This window comes from Abrus precatorius, unplaced genomic scaffold (assembly GCF_003935025.1).
Source record: "Abrus precatorius isolate BTA unplaced genomic scaffold, Abrus_2018 Scaffold3, whole genome shotgun sequence".
NCBI classification, from domain to species: Eukaryota; Viridiplantae; Streptophyta; class Magnoliopsida; order Fabales; family Fabaceae; genus Abrus; species Abrus precatorius.
In genome coordinates this window covers 19,189,535-19,210,172 of record NW_020874373.1, presented here as the reverse complement: position 1 = coordinate 19,210,172, position 20,638 = coordinate 19,189,535, and the positions used below count along the sequence as shown (strand labels likewise).

The following is a 20,638-nucleotide window of genomic DNA, read 5'->3' as shown; positions in this document are numbered from 1 at the left end:
AATGTTATTCTATTGGATGCACATAAATTATGAAAGTAAAAACATCACATGCCTCATACTCATTTCTTAACTAGACTCTTGATTATATCTTTGCTATGAGGTCGTATAACGTACATATTGTATTTGTGTGTGGTGGTGATTCAATGATTATCTATGCCGGTGTAAGTTTTTCATGACGAGAAAAAGTACCTTAGCAGTGATTTAAGGCCCATGAGTACTCTAAGTACCAATAAATGATGAATCCATCAGTTATCAAAGTGACATGAATTCAAGAGTTGCATAATCGGATTTGGTTGAGTGTGAAATTTTGTGTCTTGGTGACTTTTTGATGAAAATTTATAAATGAGTTATTCTTATTTTGGTGCATACTATATATTATATAATATTTTCTATATTATTTGATTATTTCATAAAATAAAGATTTAGTGAGACTGAGAATACTTACCCTTATAATTATTTTTAAAGAAGTGAAAATGAAAAATAAAAGAGTATTAAATAGTAAAGAAGGATTGCTCTGCTAGAATTTAAATTATTCTAAGGATTGTAATAATTTTTTATTAAGTTTTCATTTAAAGTTGACAATAGTATGTAAATATTTTAATATCAATTTTACAATTATTTAAAATGTAATTTTAGTTTTTACTTTGATTAAAAATTTATATTGTAAAGATTAACTTTCATCACTAATATGATGAGAAATATACATGAAGTTTCAATATTTTTTGTTAACTTCTATTAGTTTTAAATTTGTATAAATGTAAACCTTTTCAAATTGTCCATATATTTTACCTATTTTAATTAAGTTTTATTAAAATTTATATATAATAAAAAATATTTAAATAAGAAAACATGTTACATAATACATACACATAAAGTTTTATCATTAACTTGTCCAATATTGCAAGTTATTCAAATCTTAAATAATTAAATAGTGGTGCAACATTGGTCTTTACAGCCTTAATGTTTTTTTTTTATTAGTTTCATTATCACAATGCTGCTCCAAAATTAGTTTCGTTTCAAGATATAGTATTTATGTGGAATTACTATTTGACAGTATTCCTAGGACTTGGGTCTTTTTTTGGACTGGACATCAAATATACGTATCTTTACCAATCAACCAATTTCAAGAGATTTCCGTAAATCATGTTCTTAAACATTAACCTTTGGTATTATTTTGCAATAAGATATTACCAGTGACATTTTTTAACTTCCATAAATCATGTCCTTCACATTAACCTTTGGTATTATTTTGCAATCAATTTCAACAACATTTTATACAGTCTTCAATACAAATTTTAATATATTATATCTATAATATTTTGCAAGTAAAGGATTAACTCCATACATAAATGTTAGGCTCATTAAAAAAACAAAATCTTATAATTTTATTTAGCAGTTCTAATGCATTAGAAGGATCCCTCGCAAAAAGAAAAGACAAGTAAACATTACAAGTACAATCCGCAATAAATTACTTTCATAGAAGCAAACATGTACAAAGTAATGGTCAAAATTTTCTTCTTACTTGCAATATTGAAAAATAAGATAATTCTCATTTTGCGAAAATATAAAAATAAGCATATTGAACAAATTAGAAACACATCCTAAAGGAAAAAATACGATGAAAGAAATTAGAAAAGTGAAATGAAATTTGTGTTGAAAGGGTTAATCATATATCTTGGATTGTATGAAACCTTAGAATTTCAGTTTTCAGTTGCAAAAAAATTAGTCATTTTCACGCTTTGTGGGTGGCATCCCTGAATAATTCATGCGACAATGTATAAAGTATAACTATACTGTGCACTGGGAGTAGTCGTGACTGATGACTCATGAGATGCGACACCACGCACACGTTGTTGTGTTGGTGATTGAGATGCAACGTAAAAATAATTGAATGTTGAACATAACTTGTACATTTTAAAATATTTATTCAGAATCGTGTTCAATCTAATAATTCTATTAAAGAATTTCATTTTAATCTTAGGATTGTATGAAAACCATTATTTATCAAATAAATCTAAAAACAATTAGGTTATTTCATGCCAATAAGTAAAGATATAAAAGTATAATTATTAAAATTTATATAAATAATTATATATATGGGGAAGGATCTTCTTACACTGGTATAAGTCTAAAAACTCTTACACCAAATCTGAATCTTTCATTTAACTTACATCTAATAAGTTATAATTTACTACTTTACTAGCTGTTAGATGTAAGTCAAATGAAAGATTTAGATTTGGTGTAAGAGTTTTTAGACTTATACTAGTAGAAGAAGATCTTGTCCTTTTATATATATATATATATATATATATATATATATATATATATATATTGTTAAGGTACTTGTTAATATGAGAAAAATATATTGAAAACTCATTAAAAAAAAATACCAACAATAAATATACTTGGACTAAATTACTATTAAAAAATATTACTTATAGTAGATAGGTTTTTACTAATAAAATGAGTCTAAATAATTAAAAAATTATGAAAACGGGTACATGTTTAAGAAACCTTTTATATTTTAATTGATATTTTTGTTAACTTATCACAATAATTTTAATATTAAATAACATTTGATTTTATTAATTTGCTAAAAAAATACATATTAAAAAGAAACATATTTTATGAACCAAAACACTAGTTATAAATACGGATCATCTAATACCATACCCAATCCTATCTACTCTAATCCCTAATGAGAACGTAAATGCCATAGAGTGAGATTTCATAATCATTTCTTTAAAGATCTGGGTGTGTTTAGATACAAAATATTATTTAACTAAATTTTTAATATTTTTTTAAAAATAACTAATGTCATAAAATTAACAATGAAATTAACTAAAATAAACTAAAAATAACTTATTTAACAAATTATATTAAATTTTTTATTAAAATAAATTAAAATTAGATTATAAAATTCATAAAATATTTTTTTATAAATTATTCATAAGTTGTTCCCACAGTCCTTTAATATTAGTTTAGTTTAACGTTTAAACATTCGATAATCGATTTTAAAATTAAAATAGAGGATTAGGATATTTTCTTTACAAACTACAGTATACATTCAATGCCGGCGACTATTTATCAACTTCTTTGAAATTGATTTTTGAAGAATACAAATAGAATTATTTCAACCAATAAGATATGAAAATTCAATATATTCTATAACGCAGTTATTATATGCTATTTTTTACTATAAATTTTTTCATATGACCGGGTTAGTTTACAAAATAACATAGTATATTTACTTATTTTGATATGTATTAAATCTAGATATAAAATAATAATAGTTTAAGATACTTTTATTTTATAATATTTTTATTCAATTCTCATGTCTAATTATTTCTTATTCTCATTTACCCAATAAGTCTATAATTTTGAAAATTAATGTATTTGCAGACGAATTCGATAAACTAATGGAATATATTTTTTTATTAAAAATTATAATGTTTAATGTTGTTCATATATTAAATCATGTAATTTAATAAAAAAAATGTTAGCACTAATTTTTAAATTTAAATTTAAACAATTAAAAGTAATAAATTTTTAATTATTTTTATATAATAATTATTTTAATATTTAATCTTAATTTTAAAAATTATAACAAAATCAATATTTTTTAATATGTATTTAATAACATACAAAAGGAATTTATATATAATAAAATTATATTAAAAATTATAAGATATTATAAAACTTGACGTATTGATAAAATCAAATCCTATAATTTTAATATAAATAAAATTTAAATAAAATTTTGATCCTTAATTTCTTTTATTTGATTTCACTTTTTAATTTTTTCAATCTTGTTCCTTAAATATTATATTTTGTTTTTATCTTGTTTATCTATTAATAATTTTTTAACTTATTTTATTATTTAGTTACATAACATTCGAGTCAATCAATATTAATTTGATTAATTTTTTTTGTATTTTTAAATGAAAATTTAGTTTATAAAATAAAAATTTTCAAATTAAAATTTAAAAATAAAAAGACAATAAAATATAACATCATCGTCTACATTAATCATATATTATATAAACCAAATTAAATGTTATGCAAATATATACTAAAATAAATAAATAAATTATTAATAGAAAAATATAAATATTTTTATAAAAATTATTTAGGAAATTAAGACCAAGAAATCAAATAAAAAATTATAAATTTTTAATAGAATAAAATTTTTATTCAAATTTAAAAAGTTGTTGTTTATTAATATCTTAATATATATCCTTATGCGTTAAAAGAAATATTAAGAAATTAGAATGAAATAAATAATGTAGATAGTTGGCACATTTTTCATCGGCTTTCCTTTGAAGGCCAATCATCTCTTACTTTCTCACTCATCGTTTCTTGCTCTCCCATTGGGCGTTTTACTTTTCTTACCAACGCATTTTTCCCACACCTTTGCCATAACGCCAAAACACCTTCTTCTTCTTCTCTCCCCACTTTGCTCATTCTTCACTCTCTCTCTCTCTCTCTCTCTCTGAGCATGACCTCTTCTTATATGCTGCAAGGTCCTTCAAGTTGAAACGTGAAATGGGTTTGTGCTCTTCTGTCCAAAGAAACCAGGAAACGAGCATGAAGCATCTGGGACTCTCATTTGAGTCCAAAACTGACAACCTCGTCATTCCCCCATCACCCATCAAAGACAAGCCCAAAAATGGAAACTTTTTGGTTCATCAAAGTCCCCTTATGTCTCAGTGGTCACCTTCTCGGTCGACCACCACCTCCACTGTCACTGACTATGCTCATAATGGTACCCTCCTTCTGGGTTTCTTTCTTTCTTCCAGAACTTTCTATTTTCGTGCATCATCATCATCATCATCATGTAAAGATGCTATTTTTAATTTTCATGTCTCATCATCGTATAAAGATTCTGTTTTATTGATATATGTGTCGTATCAGAATCGAAACTTTTTTATCTTGGGGGTTTTCTTTTTTTATATGTTATATAAAGATGCTGTTTTGATTGATATTTTCTTCATGCTTGAAGTTTTTTTGCTAGTTCTTTAAAGAAAAAAAAATTAGTGGGATATAATTATTATCTTTTTGTAGGCTTGATCTAATATGATTTTTATGAATTAAATTTCTGCTGTGATTTTATATGATTGTTGCTATGTTTTGATTCACAAATCGTCGTTAGAAAATTGTCCTGGTTATTTCATAGCAGAGTTCATTTCTACTGACTTTGACAGAACCTGTGTTTGCTTCTTCAGTTCTATGATGCTTTTTGTTGCATATGAATATGAAGACTTAGATTGGATTTTTGTTCCCGGTACACAGTCAACGGGATGTTTATCTTTATTTGGTCTATATGGGTTTAGAATATTTTTGCCAGGATAAAAGGCAAATATCTGCTAATATAGTATGTGTGGTATAGAAATTGAAAGAGATACTGTGACACCAGCTATTTATCAAGCCTTAATGATGGTTAGTTTGATGAATTGAGGAAACTTTATGTTTATGACTAATTTTAAAGGGATGATTTTGTTGTTTAGTTGTTTGTCTTATTTTGTTCATCATATATTTTCTTGATAAGTGACTTGATGGTAATTGTTTTTATATAATGAATTTTCTGGTAGAGTAGTTTTTAAAGAAGGAATTCATTAATACAAATTATTTGCTTTAAAATATGGCAAAAGGCCATGAGTGTTCTTGAAGATCCTGTTTTACTAATTCACCATTTTCTCACTTTGTGCTAGCTGTTGGGAGGGGGGCATAAATGGCTTAGGTTCAACATTCACTAACAATGTTTGCTGACAACAGCTGTACGCACCGTGGTTATATTTCAGTGACAATTTGTTGGCTGAATTCATGATCTGCTTTGATTGATGCTTGTGATTTTAGTTTCATGCGATGGAGGCTTTTATGACAGTTATTGTATTTAAATGTTATTTATGGTAGTCTGGTATTGCTTATGTGACCATGGTCCATGCCTTTTGGAGCTTTTATCCTTTTGGGGGACCAGTAATTTTGCACCACTTTTATGGCCGTACCTCTATCTGTGAATATGAATTTTCACTGATTATCATGCCATGTTTGCAGACTAATTTAAGTTATGGACCACAGCTGGCTGGTCATGTGAAAGTTCCTATTGAGGAGGAATCAAAAAGAAAAGTTCTATTTTATAAAAGGGATTAAGAGAACGTTGTGTTGTTAGTCCATTGTAACGATATTTATAGCAGGAAAGTAAGAGAAATGTCCAAACAATGTAAACTGTCTTTTCTGACCTGTTGTAACATTCATTGCTCATGACCTACCATATGTTGTTTTATGTTGAGTTGGGTCTTCTTAACACACTAGAACAGCAAATAGACTTGATTGTTTCTCCAATAAATGTTTCATAGATTTAGCCTTGAATTGATTACTGTGCTTGTTTGCACACGTAATTGAATTCATGTTGTCTTACACCCCCTTCCAACAGTGAGAGACTGAAAAGACTTCTTTGTCCTTATGAATTACTTGTAAATAGATGAACTGGTTAGGGATGAGAGTTTGTTTCTTTCCCCTTTTGTAACATTCCACAATCAAGAAGCCCTTCATGTGTTATTTTTTCAGTCGCTTTAATTGATTTGTTTTCGTTACTTCATTAGTTCATATGATGAATTCCAAGCAAGCCCTTCATGTGTTATTTTTTCATTATCATTAGTTTTTGGTACTATTCTTATGTTAGTTTTCTAACACTATTTTATCTTGGATTGCTATCCTGTCCAGGTAGCAAAGAAGAAGCATTTTTCGATTCGAAGGCCTGGTTAGACTCAGATTGTGAAGATGATTTCTATAGTGTCAATGGTGGTAAGGATGCCTAGCATCACCTTTTCCTTTTGTAGTTTCTTGCTAGAGTATCTTAATCTGTTTACTTGGCCTGATTATGTGCTTAAGAGTAGGAGCTGAAACTTTGCATAGTTAATAAATGAATGAAAGGTTCTTGATTTAAAATGACAAGTAGTCAGTAGTCATGGACATTGGAACTTAATCAGCTAATTTATTAAGCAAATGCTAACCAGTGTCCCAAGGGCAATAGTTAAGGAACCAAAAGTGAAAGTTTTTTGGCAGAAAATATTATAAATACACCACTTCCAGTAATTTTTAATGCATCTGACACATTTTCCAATAAAAACATTTCACTTTCAATTCCTTAACCAATGTCCTAAGGGCACTGGTTAGCAAGACCCTTTTTATTAAACAACTTTCGTAAAGAATTCAGAACTCACATTGGAACTTGTGCATGCTTTTTGTCCTTTTGCCATAGTCTCTCACATTTTCAATGTTTTAGCATGATCCTTCTCCTTATAATGAACTCACAAATATTTTGTTTTTATCCAGAGTTTACCCCATCTCGTGGTACCACTCCAGTGCACCACTCTTTTGGGACCCCTTCTGAGCATATGAATAATGCTGGTTCTGTTCCTGAACCATCTCCAACACAAAAGAAAAAGAAGCTGTTGGAACTTTTTCGCGAAAGTGTCAGAGAAGACCAAAATGATGATGTTGGAAACATTTGTGGCTATGAAAAGAGGGAAGAGAAACCAACTACACATGATGTTGTTCCTAAATCTGCACGCAGTACACCTTATATCTCAGGGGTGAACTCTGCATGTAGTAGTACTGAAAGAAGCATGAATGATAATTATGATGATGCATCCATTAGAGAGAAATCAGTTAAATCTGTTCAGTGTTGCCTTCCAAGCTTGGCTTCATGTCGTAGCTTTAGTGAGAGGAAGAGGAAGACAAGTCCTGCTATAGCAGCAAATGGAAAAGCTTGAGAATGTTATCTTAAACATCATGCATGTTCAAGGTGAAAGAATTGAATATAATAATAATAATAATGTACATTTTAACATTATCCCTGTAAAGAGATAAGTAGTAATGTGAATTTGAAATCATGTAATCAAACGTAAGAGATGCTTTAGCCTTTATGCCAATAAGCAATGACATTTTTGTTTCATAATCAGTTTTAGGGGATAATTTCATCTTCTTTTAAGTGCCTCTATGCGATTAGGTAGTAAGTATTACATTAAAAACAGGAATGCTAATAACATATTTTTCAACGCATTGTATTAACTTGATCAGAGACAAGTATATTCAAAATTTTCTCGTAAATTATTATTATTATTTTAAATTGACTAATCATATGAATTGTGTTAGAAAGAAATGTTCCTAGCATTTCTTAGATATGAAATACTTGCATAAACTGAATCTACCTAAGGTGCATTGGGTTAGTGAATTAATGGTAATTAGCATAATTGATTAGCGGTTTGTTACAAAATCCGAAACTGAAAGAAATGAATTGAGGAATAGGCAAAATTACAGAGTAGGGTTTATTTCATTTAGTTTTGATTTTTAATTTTTAAAAATTATATTTTAAAACAATTTTATAAAACTGTTTTTAGAAAAATAAAATAAAATAAAATAATTTTTTTTGATAATTTAATTTTAAAAATTTTTTTAGTTGGACTTTTGTTAGTTTTAGAAAGAAAAACAGAAAAATAAAAATAAAAACACCTAAATAGCAATTCTGTTTTTCAGTTTTAAAAACTGAAAATAAAAATTAATTTTCAAAAATAGTTTTTAAAACTTACATTAACAAGCAAGTTTTTTTATTTTTTAATTTTAAAAACACAAATTTATTTTTTAAAAAAAATCAAACAAGCTAACTCTGCTTTATTTGAATCCAAAACCAAAACATCACCCAAAGCACATAAACGCAAGCATTCCAATATACAATTGTGTGTCGACGCGTTTATTTTAATCATCTTTTTAATTTTCTTTTCTTTCGATCGTTTTGTATTTCATAATTTAAGTGCATAAGAAATTATTGATTTTTTTTTTTTAATTACAAAACTTAAAACATGAAAGCATCTTGGGAACCATTGTATTATAAGAAATGAAGGTTCATGATCTTTAAATTTGAAAAATAAAATGTATTTATTTACTTGTGTATAAATTATAGTTAATTATTTTTAGGTATAAGAAATTTAGTTTTCCTCTATTGTAAATACCCACCTTTGGAAAGCATTTTCACATTCTGATATGGTATGGTATCAGTTGATTGAACGCGTTCTGCTACTCTGTATAATTTTTTTTACATCATGGTTCAACAAAATGCACATGATCATCTTCTCATTCCTCTTTATGTCAACAATTCAAAGAATCTGGGTACGCTTCTTCTTACCCAAATTCTTCAAGGTTCCATGAAAATTTCTCTCATTGTCAAGAACATGTTATGTTATGTTGATGATTCTTTTTCTTGACCTGATGGGACTGATCCCAATTGGTTGGCGTCCTGGGAAAGAACAACAATATTGTATGTTCTTTGATCCTTAATTCAATTTCTACAAAGTATAATTTATAATGACATTGTTCAAGGCTCCATGACTTTCACTTGCAGTTCTGCTTATGGTGGTTCTCGAGAACTTCTTGCAAGCATCTAACAAGATGTTATAAACTCCATGGATACATACCCTCCTGATAGATGTTAGTCACCTACTTAGAATCATCTAATTGTAAATCAAGTTTCAACACCACAAAATACAAGGATCAATAATAAAACATTCATTTCAACTAGCAAGAGCATCCACTTCAGGATCTGCACCTCAACTTCATTTGACTACTGATCAATGTCAACTTTTGATTTCCTTCCTATCATCCTAAATGATTACGGCTTCTTAACCTAATACTGATAATTCCAATTTTGGCAACAATTCAGGTTATATTTTATCAGCTTCTTATGATCAACCTTTTTTTCTTTTCATAACAAATGCACATGGATCCTTGATTCAGAGCCATTTCTCACATTTCTTTTGATCTCAATGTCTTTACTTCTTACACTGATATTGATCATTCTTTTGTTACACTTCCTAATAATCACAAAATTGTTGTTAAAGCCATTGGTTATGTTCAAATCAATCCAAATTTCACTTTGCACAATGTTCTATTCATTCTTTAATTTTATGTTAACTTCATTTCTGTTAGCAAATTACTATCTCAACAACATTGTTCAGTTATTTTTTTTGTGTTAATACTTTTTTTATCTAGGACCTCATGTCTCACTAGATGATTAGGAAAGGTGAACTCAATCAAGGCCTTCATGTGCTTACTCCTACAGTTAAACCTAGTTTTAACTTTTAACCATAATATTGTTTCTAATATAGATTCTATGCATACCTTATGTAATAGTGTTCCTAGTACTCAAGACATTGTATCTGTTAAACATTATAATTCCAATGAATTTGTACTTGACCTTTGGTATGCTAGATTAGGCCACTTAGCTGATCATTATCTTCAACATTTGACTAAGACCATTCATTTATCCATTAAAACTATTTCTCATTGTTCTTGCAATATTTATCCTTTATCTAAAATGAGAAGATCATCCTTTGTTTTAAATAATAACTTTTCAGATGTTATATTTGATTTGGTTCACTTTATTGTTTGGAGACCAGATCATCATCCCACTCATGATCATAGTTTTTATTTCTCACTATTATTGATGATTATAGTATATTCACATGGTTTATATATTGAAACATAAATCTGAAACCTCCATATACATTAAGCAATTCTTTACTTATGTTAAGACTTAATTTAACAAAACCATCAAGTGTTTCTATAACATCCCAAATTTCCGTCATTTTTATTTGATTAAAAATTCTATCATTTTAATTAAATTAAAAATAAAAAATAGATAAGAAATTATAAATTGAAACACAATTAGTGAAATTAACCCAAAATTAAACTAAGCCTATTTAAGGAAGAATTATGAGAAGTAAGTGTGATGTAATTCAATTAGAAGTGACAATTATTTTTCTAAACTAAATTAAATGATTCGTAATTACCTTAAACAAGGTACACAAAAATTATATTTTGTTGTGAATGAAAAAAGTAGGAATTAAAAATACAAGTTATAAAAATTGTCTTAAAATAAGAAAATAGCTAAAATAGGCCTAGAGTGTTGACCCCTTTTTGTACAAGTTTGCGAGTGACTAAGAGCTCAAAACTTTTGTGACATCTAGCCTACTGAAATAGCAATGTTCGACGTACAAGAAGGAGCCCAAAAATCCAAAGGAAAAATTCACCCAAAAATTTCAATGGATCTTTTTTTTTTTATTTTATTTTAATAATTCTAATATCAACTTGAAGGCATATGAAGATTTAAATTGGAATTGCTCTCCTAACTCGAGAAGATCTACAAGAGAATAGTGTGTGTTCTTTGGTTCATCCCTCATATCTTAGAAGTCTAAGAAACAAAATGTTGTGAGGCTAAATACAAATCTATGACTAATGCTGCTAGTGAAATCACTTGATAAACTGCCTTATTAAAATATTTTCAACATTGGTCCTACCATGAAAGCACTAAATGTTGAAATTAATTGCCACTTCATTCAAGGAAAAAAATTGAAATGGTTCCATTTGACTAGTTCACGTTAAATGCATCTATCTATTTGCAAATTTGCTAACGAAGCATATTCTTCATTCTGTTTTTAGCACATTATTGTCCAAGATGGGAGTATTAACTATAGTTAGTAATTCTAGTGAAAAAAAGTTAGTTTTAGAATTTTATTAGTAGTTCATCTGGTATTATTTCTATTAATAGTTCCTATGGTACAAATACCTACCTCTTGTAAGCCTTTTCACTCACTTTTAATAAAGACTATACATTTAGTTATATCTCTTTCTTTTTATGTTTTCACATTCTCATGTATTGTTATTCAATTTTTTTCTTACATTAATATGTCATCATAAAATATTATTCTTCAAATTGTAATTGATGATGACATAAAAAAGGAATCAATAAGCTTAAAATTTGTCCAAAAAGTTAAGAGTATAAAACTCGGAGGCCAATTTTATGACCAAATGTCAAATCACTTTTGAAGTAAATTTATTGTAATGTTAAAAAGTAGCTTAGTATATATATTAAATATGAAAACTATAATATTTTATCAACACTTAAATATATCAAAATGATTGACTATTTCAGACCTGTAAATCACATTTTTTTTAAAAAAAATATAATAGTCTAATTTATTATATTAAAATCCCACACCCTTGTTCCAAAGCTAAAAACAATGTGATAGGTGACTGGTCAAGAAAATGCATTCTACTCTCAGTTTATCCACAAAGTAATTACAATAAAAAAGAAGAGTGAGTAACATTTATAAATTATTTTATAAAGAAACAATCACAACTAAATAATTTATATCATTGACCATTCTTGTGTTTAGATTTTTCATATATTAATTAATTAATTTATCACTTCACAAATTACTATAGATAAACAATTAATAGTTTCAAGCCCGCAATCCAGATAGTGTTACGAGGTACAATCACTTCTTAATTGTACTGCACTTAAAATAATATTATTACGTTAGCAATACATACATTCATCAATCATAGTTAGCCTAAGTGCATCTTAGGATAATTACGCAAATTTATTAAAAGCGTCACAAATTAGCTAAACTTTTTCTTTAACTAACATGTTATACTTAACTATCTCCTACAATCAAAATCAGACTAACATTCTCAATTTTCATTAATGCACTTATGGTACTTAATCCTTTTAATCATATTTTTTAATGGTTTTAATACAATTATCCCTTATTACAAGGAACCTCCCACCCTATATCTGGTGAAGCTTACACATTAAGTAGAAATACAATGTTTAATATGAATACTAAAGTTTTATGTTATGTTAGTTACTTGTACGAATAAAATTTTTAACATTTGAAATAAATGATTGTGTAAATGGTAAAATTTTAAAATATATACTTGTTATTTTTATTTCTAAAACAAATCTCTACTAAATTTTTATTAAATATAAAAATTTTAAACTTTATTTCCTATTTCTTTTCAAATTTGTAAAGTAGTTCTCTCAATTATTAAGATATTGCAAATTAGTTTTTTCATTAATAAATTGTGTTCAATATTTCTCTTTGCTTTTCCTTCATTCTCATGTGTACTTATAGAAAGTAAAACAGATTTTAAGTTATCCAAAACTTTAGTCAAGATTCTAATCAATATTTCACTTTACCTTTTTAACTTATAGACATAGTCATTATTAATTTTCACAAGGTTATCCTTCTGTAGTTGAAACTTTTTTCCCTAATGTACTAATGATTTCTTTACTCTTCACGTCCAAGGTAATTTATTTAGGAATAATTTGTTATCTTTCTTTTAACAAAAACTACCATACAATTTACTTTTGATTTTCTAACTTGTCTTTTTTTTAAAAAAAAAACTTATTCTTTAAGAATTTATCTCTTGTTCATTTTTACAAGATTCTATTTTATCTTTATCTTATCCATGACTCACGTCCTACGTTACTTTTGGACTCCAAAAGCTTATAGAAAAAATTTAAGTCAAAGTTCAAAATAAATATTCTCATTGAAAAATCTTTTTATTTATGTCCCAAACTTTAAAGTACAACCTCTTGTTAATTGATCTGAATGTCCTTGTAAGCACACATCTTGATTGTCCATAAGTTCTTTTAAGAAAATGGGGTTATCCATTAAAGTTTATTAAAAATAATTTCATTTAGAGTAAAAAGTAAAAAAAAAAAAATACTATTTTATTTATGAAAACTGATTCACACAAGTATAAAATAAATGGAAAAAAAATAAAGTTAGTTTGCAGAAAGTAAAATTAACATCAAAGTATAAAAATAGTGATAGAAATGTAAAGTTTAGTAAGTTAGCTTCACAAAATATAAAAGTTAGTATCCGAAATGTAAAAAAGTTAATGAGATAACTTTGCAAAATATAAAAAAGAAAATAGAAAAAATATAAAAGTGAGTGAGTTAGCTTTGCATAATATAAAATTAGTTACAAAAATGTAAAAGTTAGTAGCAGAACATAAGTTAACTTTAAAAGAAATTAAGTTTGTTTGGGATAATAAGAGCAACTCTTAGAAGGTAAGAGGATAAGGGATTTTTTCAATACATTTAATATTTCTTTAGTGAATGTTGTTCATTAATTTATGAGTTTCTACCTCCCTTACCTTAGTTGTGAAGGATGAAATCTTCAAACTTGTTTCGAGGACTATAAATCTTGATGTTGATTGAGTGATTGAGTGCTTATGAACAGGTTTGGTGAGGATTGAAAATGAAGTGTGTTTGTCGTCAATTTTGGTAACTGTAAGGTAAATTCTTGGATGCTTAAAGAAAAGAGAGTATCTCAAGGTGGGGATAGGAATGACTTTGTTGTTTGAATGAGATAAAAGACGAAACTTGCTTTTTCTCCTTCACAGGTTCTTGTAGCAAAACCTTTCTTTTGCATCAATCCACATTAAATGTCTTAAAATAGAATATTGACTTACTTTTTTATCTTGTATAAACTTTTCTTTATTGCTTTTTGATTCGTATCTACAGTTTTCTGTGTAATATTTATGTTTGTGGACTTACTTTTAACTAGTTCTTTATAGTTTCTCACTTGATAGCGCCTTACTTTGCTTCATATTTGATTGAATTTATATTAAAATAAATAAAGAAAACCATAATAACATTTAAGATTTTATTAATAAAATAACCGAATGTTAAAAAAATAATTTGAAGAAAAAGTTGGTAGGTAATTTAAAATGAAAAATAATGATTATCAAAAATAATTTGTGAAAATGATATGATAACTTTACAACTTACACTTTAGTAGACAGATAGATGTCATTCACAACTATCCTATTCTCAACCATTTATAATTTTCCTTCATCTGTTCTTTCGCAGTCCCTCTCCCTTGGAAGGTTTTCTTTTTTTGGTTTTTCTATTTCTATCACCTTGTACAAATCTTTATTCCCTTCACACCAAATACTAGTTTGTTTTAATTATTCCACGAGTCAAATTGTTGCTATTGTCTATTCAAAATTTCAAGTGGTAGAATGTTTAAAAACCTAAATCCATAGCATTAAACTAAAATGCAGTACTAGATACAATCTATCAAATAGAAAGATTCATGTCAAATTGGAAACTTTAAGGTAATCAATATATTTCTAGCATTACATAATAGACTTTTAAATCTCAAAATGAGAGCTAACATACTACTGCCAAGTAATGATGAATATGACGAGAAGTGCTTGGCCGACGCTTTTAATGAACACTTTTCACTGAGAATACTTGAGTTCTATTTTGACATTGATGACTGGTAGCTCAACATTACATGATATCATCCCAAACCTTAATACTCATCCCAAACCATGGTATTAAAAACCATGGTATTGATGTAATTTAATACCATGGTTTTTATAAACTTTTCTTTTTTTGCATTAACCATATGTAAAGGAGATGACAACAAAAATTGAAAGAAGAAATTAGAAAAAGTCTAGTGAAGATGAAGAAACTCTACTACTATGAAATTTCTTATTGTCTCACATTGCGGTAGCCCCTTTGACTGCATTATCAATACTCCCAAGACAACAAACACAATAAATACAATATTCTTGTCACCTTTTCTTCACTTTTTCCAGAATATTGTGAATTTACTATTTTGCATATTATGCCCATTAAAATGTTTTAGTGGATCGCAGTTAAGTCAAATTTCATTGTCGGTATATTAGCTTATATCACCTTAATTAAGAGATGGATTTTTCAAAGATCAATGTGCCCCATTTATGAGTCGGATTATGGTTTGATAAAAATACATGCAACTCACACGATTGTAAACAATTATTTAATGAATGCATCACAATTTTCGTATCATTGATTCCTTTGTAAGATCTGCAAATCTTGCTCCTTACTATACAAAAGTCCTTAACCTCGTCACTCGATACTAGAAAATTGCAATTAGGTCAAATCCAATGATAGCATATGTTACTACACGAGCTTGGCCCTTTAACATTAAATTTTTTTACTTCTTCAGCAAAGTTGGTGCAGGCATGCTTTGCAGAACACCATATGGTATGTACCTCAAGGTATGAGCTGAAAAGAAAACTATGGTTTGGAAGGTTAAAGAAAGAAATACACCGAGTTCACCTATTTGCCAACAAAGCCAGTCCTACTATACAGTCCGTTCTAATGGACATTTGGTCACAATCTGATTGAATATTGATCCTGATTTGTTTTGTGGCATATAATAAAACCGCATGGTAGATTTCCTTATACCTTACAGTACTATATATAGATAGCACCACCAATCATATTCACATCTGTCAGACCAAATCAAAAGATATGAACTATATTATTATGAAGAAGAAAATACTGCATAATCGATTCTACAATACCGAGTGCAAAGCTCGTACAAAGCTTCACAGCTCTGCCCACCACTAATAGGGGAAAAAAAAAAAAGCATAACTGACTCGTTCTCTCTTTTCACCCCACTATATGAAACATTACACGTCAATTTGCTTTTCATAACTAATTTCTTTCTCTAATTTCCATTCTGCCCCTTCCTATTTCTCCTACCATATGTTTTCCAAATCCAAGGCCCATGACTCAGTTGGACTGGACTTGTCCACTTAGGTTCATGGGACCTAACATTGCCACCCCCATCAATTGAAGCCTTGTCCTCAAGGCTAACATCTGAAAATTGAGTGGAAATTGTGACAGCATCTTTCCAAGTAACATCTTCAGTAGGCTGCCCTTTCCACTTGATTAACCAATAAGAAACAACACCTCCTTTCTTCTGTTTGTATTGAACTGCAAGAATCTTCTCATTAACTATGTTCGCAGCCACTTCTTGCTCCATCCAAATTGGCAAATCATGTGCAGGCTAATAATTTCCCACTGCCTTTTTAAGTTGAGAAATGTGAAAAACAGGGTGGATCCTAGATTGAGGAGGTAGTTTCAGCTGGTAGGCCACTGTACCCACCTGCTCTTCAACACTTTTTCATCCCACACCAATAAAAACATTCAGCCAACCATAGTTCTGAAATACCCTGAATGTCCACCTGTGGGGGTGCTATGAAATTCAGAGTAATGTTGGAATCCAAGTCGATGTTGCAGGGATAACCAATCTGTCATAGTACAATAGAACACCATGACGTAAAGAAAACCCAGGTCTAGAAGAAGGGTCTTGCTGCAAATCTGAAAGCACCTTCTGCATGAAAGGATCTTGCTGGACTCCTTGTATTTTCTCAGAATCCAACCACTTAGGTTTCCAAATCAAAACCTTCAAATCCAGCTCCTCTGTACACCTAGATAAAGCATCAGCAGCCTTGTTTTGGAGACCAGGTTTGAAAATCACTTCAAAATCATATCCCAACAATTTTGTAAGCCAACATTGTTGGTCTGGAGTTGTGATTCGCTGCTACAACAACTGCCTCAAACTTCTGTAATCAGAAAAAACTTTATAATGTCTTCCTAGTAAATAAGACCAATGGCATGAGTTCTTTGTGATATGCAGACTTAACTAAGTTTTCCTCAGAAAGAGATTTACTAAAATAGGCTAAAGGCCTACCATCTTGCATCAAAACTGCTCCAAAACCTCTTCCATCTGCATCACACTCAATTACAAATTTCTTATTAAAATCTGAAAGGCTCAAATTTGGTGCTTCTATAATAATATTCTTCAACTCATCAAAAGCTACCTGAGCCACTTTATCCCATTGGAAGCCTCCTTTCTTAGTGAGGTCTATTAAGGGTTTGGCAACTTTGCCATAAACAACAACAACCACCATGAAGCCGGTCCCAAGCCTAGATAAAGGAGGAGGGTTGTGTTAGACCCTCGGCAACAGCCAACATAAACCTTGTTGAAACCTTTTTATATGTATTACACACGGTAAATTTGCCATAATCTTTAATATATTTTCTATAATATCTTGTTAGTCCAAGGAAGCCTCTAACTCCTCTTATAGACTTTGGAATTGGCCAATCTAACACCCCCTCAAACTTTCTCTCAGGATCCATGGCCACTCCTTTTGCTGAAATTATGTGGCTGAGATACTCTATCTCTTGCTACCAAATTGACACTTCTTCTTGTTCACCACCAACTCATGATCATGAAGGAAGCCCAAAACATGCCTCAAATGATGGATATGAGTTCCAATCAGTGTTGTATATTAAAATGCCATCAAAAAACACCAACACAAACTTTCTCAAGCAATGTCTAAATACATCATTGGTTAATGATTGAAAAGTGGCTGGTGCAATCATCAACTCAAAGGGCATTACTAAATATTCATAATGATAGGAATGTCGTCTTCTCTTTACCCAAATCTAATGATAACCAGTCTTCAAATCCAGCTTTGAAAAGTACAAAGTTCCAAGCAACTCATCAACACACATTCTAATTGTTCAGAACTGTGGCTTTATTGAGGGCTCTATAATCAATACACATTCTCCATGTAAGGTCCTTTGCTAACATCACAAGGCTAGAATAAGCACTTGTGCTTGGTCTGATTTCCCCCAAATTCAGTAGCTCCTCTACTTGTTTCTCTATCTCAACTTTTTGATAATGGGGGTACCTATAGGGTCAAACATTCACTAGTCCTTTACCATATTTTAAAGTGATATTATGCTCTTTAGATCTCTTTGGAAGCAATCCTTTTGACTTTTGGAAAACCTTTGAGAATTCTTGTAAAATTTGTTGCACATTCTTTTCTTGCTTTGGGGTCAAGGTTTTTGAGCTAAGCCCCACTACCTTTTGGGACTTGGTGGACTAGACTAACCCCTCAACCTCTTCTTCTTGATTTAGAAGGCTAAAGAGGGAATCATTTCTTCCGCCAAGAAGAGATTCACCCTTCAATTCAACGCTTTTTCCATCCCATTCAAATCTCATGATCTGCTGCCTCTAGTTAGTAGTGACTTCTCCCAATGTTGCCAACTACTCTACACCCAAAATTAAGTCAGCCTCTTTCATATCAAACACATAAGAATCGATGCATATTTGCAAGTCTTCCAACTCAACTACTTGCACCTGTTTTCGGTTCCCATCTCCTAATCTGACTCCCACCTTGGTAATGTTGCCATACTATAACCCCAAGAACTCCACAATCTTCATTGAAATGAAATTATGAGCAGCTCTACTGTCAACCAAAATTACCAATGGAAACTCTTGATTTTAACTTTTATTTTCATGGTTTTGGGCTGAAATCCAACTCCTCGACCCATCGCATGACAACTAAGAGCAGAACACTCCAGTTCTCTGCTAGGATGCTCCTCCATCTCCAAGGCTAATACGTCCTTCTCTCCCACCTCCGATTGCTCATTATCCACAATGATTAATTTAAGTTGTTGCTAAGGGCATTGATGCAAAGGTTGAAAGTTTTGGCCATATTTAAAACACAACCCCCTTTTGCTTCCTCTCCATTAGTTCAACATTTGATAAACAATGCACTCCATGGTCTTTCTCATTATTGACTTGCCTTTCTCCAGCCCCAAAATTGCCCAAACTTGAACAACCAATCTTCCCTTACGCCTTCAAAACTCCATATTTTGTGTTTCACTAAGTCGCACCATAGGCAAAGGCTTTGTACCCAAAACGTAGAAATAGAGCATGAGTAACCCCCATTCCCTATATTTGAGCTCCTCCTATACTTTGTTTTATAATTCACATCCCCTGACAAGTCAGCCTCAATTGTTCTCGCTAACTCCATCATCCACAACTTGTTATTAGGTTTATGAATACAAACCTTTCATCGAATATTTGCCTAAAGACCATACATAAAGTACGCCATGAATTTCTACTCTGGCATTTTGGGACCAGAGAGACAAGATATTCAAACTCTTTGATATATGAATTCATAGTTCCATCCTGTTGTATCTCTGCCAAAATCTCAAAAGGATTCTCCATTAGAGTCCCTCAATACCCCCAAAGCAGTGCTACTTTTAGGTTATCCCACAGTGGCTCTGGCTTATTTTCTATCTATAGTTGAACCAATGGACCGTAGGCTCCTCTATGAAGATTTTGGCTAGTCGCACTTTTATCTTTGGCTAAGTGTCATGAACTTCAAAGTATGTCTCAGTTTGAGTACCCAAGCACCTAGGTCAGTGTCGTCAAACCCTAGAAGCTCAACCTTCTTTACTACAGACCAAAACTCTGCCAACATCTACTCTTCTGGAGAATTTTCTGGTATATGTTGGCTTCACAAAAGCTCCATCAATGTGATGCTGAGAATGAGAAGATTCTGGTGATGTATTTTGATCATGGGACAGATATCGCATCAAGTGTGATTCCATTTGTTTTATCTCTTCCATCAACTTGAAAAATGCATTCTACAAGTCTAACTGTGACTTCTCTTGCGTGTCAGCTAGCTTTTGAACTAGACACTCCAATGAACTCAAACGCCTTCCATGATTGGTTCCACTCCGCTTCTATGCTTAGACATACAGCTCCTTTAGCCGCTCTCTGATTAGGGTATTAGACAGGTCTAACCAATTGTTAGAGACCAAATCAAAAGATATAAATTCTATAATTACAAAGAAGAAAATACTGCAGAATCAATTCTGCAATACCTAGAGCAAAGCTCTTACAAAGGTTCACACCCTTGCTACTATATCAGGAAAAAAAAAAAGCATGACTAACTTGTTCTCTCTCTTCCCCCTACTATATGAAACATTGCACGTCAATCCATAACCAATTTCTCTCTCTAACTCTCATTCTGCCCTTCCTATTTCTCCTACTATATGTTTTCCAAATCCAAGGCTCATGACTGAGTTGGACTGGACATGTCCACTTAGGTTCAGGGGACCTAACACAATCATTTTTTT

General features: G+C 30.1%; 1 protein-coding gene across 1 annotated transcript; it reads left to right on the top strand.

Moving 5' to 3' along the window:
• The first annotated feature begins 4,322 nt into the window (after window positions 1-4,322).
• On the top strand, window positions 4,323-8,399 carry LOC113861780 (uncharacterized protein At3g27210). Its single transcript, XM_027494807.1, has 3 exons — window positions 4,323-4,765; window positions 6,724-6,804; window positions 7,336-8,399. Exons 1-3 carry the CDS (start codon window positions 4,546-4,548, stop codon window positions 7,773-7,775), a joined length of 741 nt encoding a protein of 246 aa, XP_027350608.1. The 5' UTR covers window positions 4,323-4,545; the 3' UTR covers window positions 7,776-8,399.
• Window positions 8,400-20,638: the final 12,239 nt, after the last annotated feature.

Bases quoted from the DNA above. Each gene is read 5' to 3' on its own strand.
- LOC113861780 (XM_027494807.1), top strand. From the start codon at position 4,546: ATGGGTTTGTGCTCTTCTGTCCAAAGAAACCAGGAAACGAGCATGAAG. The intron at 4,766-6,723 runs GTACCCTCCTTC...TATCCTGTCCAG, and splicing joins CACTGACTATGCTCATAATG to GTAGCAAAGAAGAAGCATTT. The intron at 6,805-7,335 runs GTAAGGATGCCT...GTTTTTATCCAG, and splicing joins TTTCTATAGTGTCAATGGTG to AGTTTACCCCATCTCGTGGT.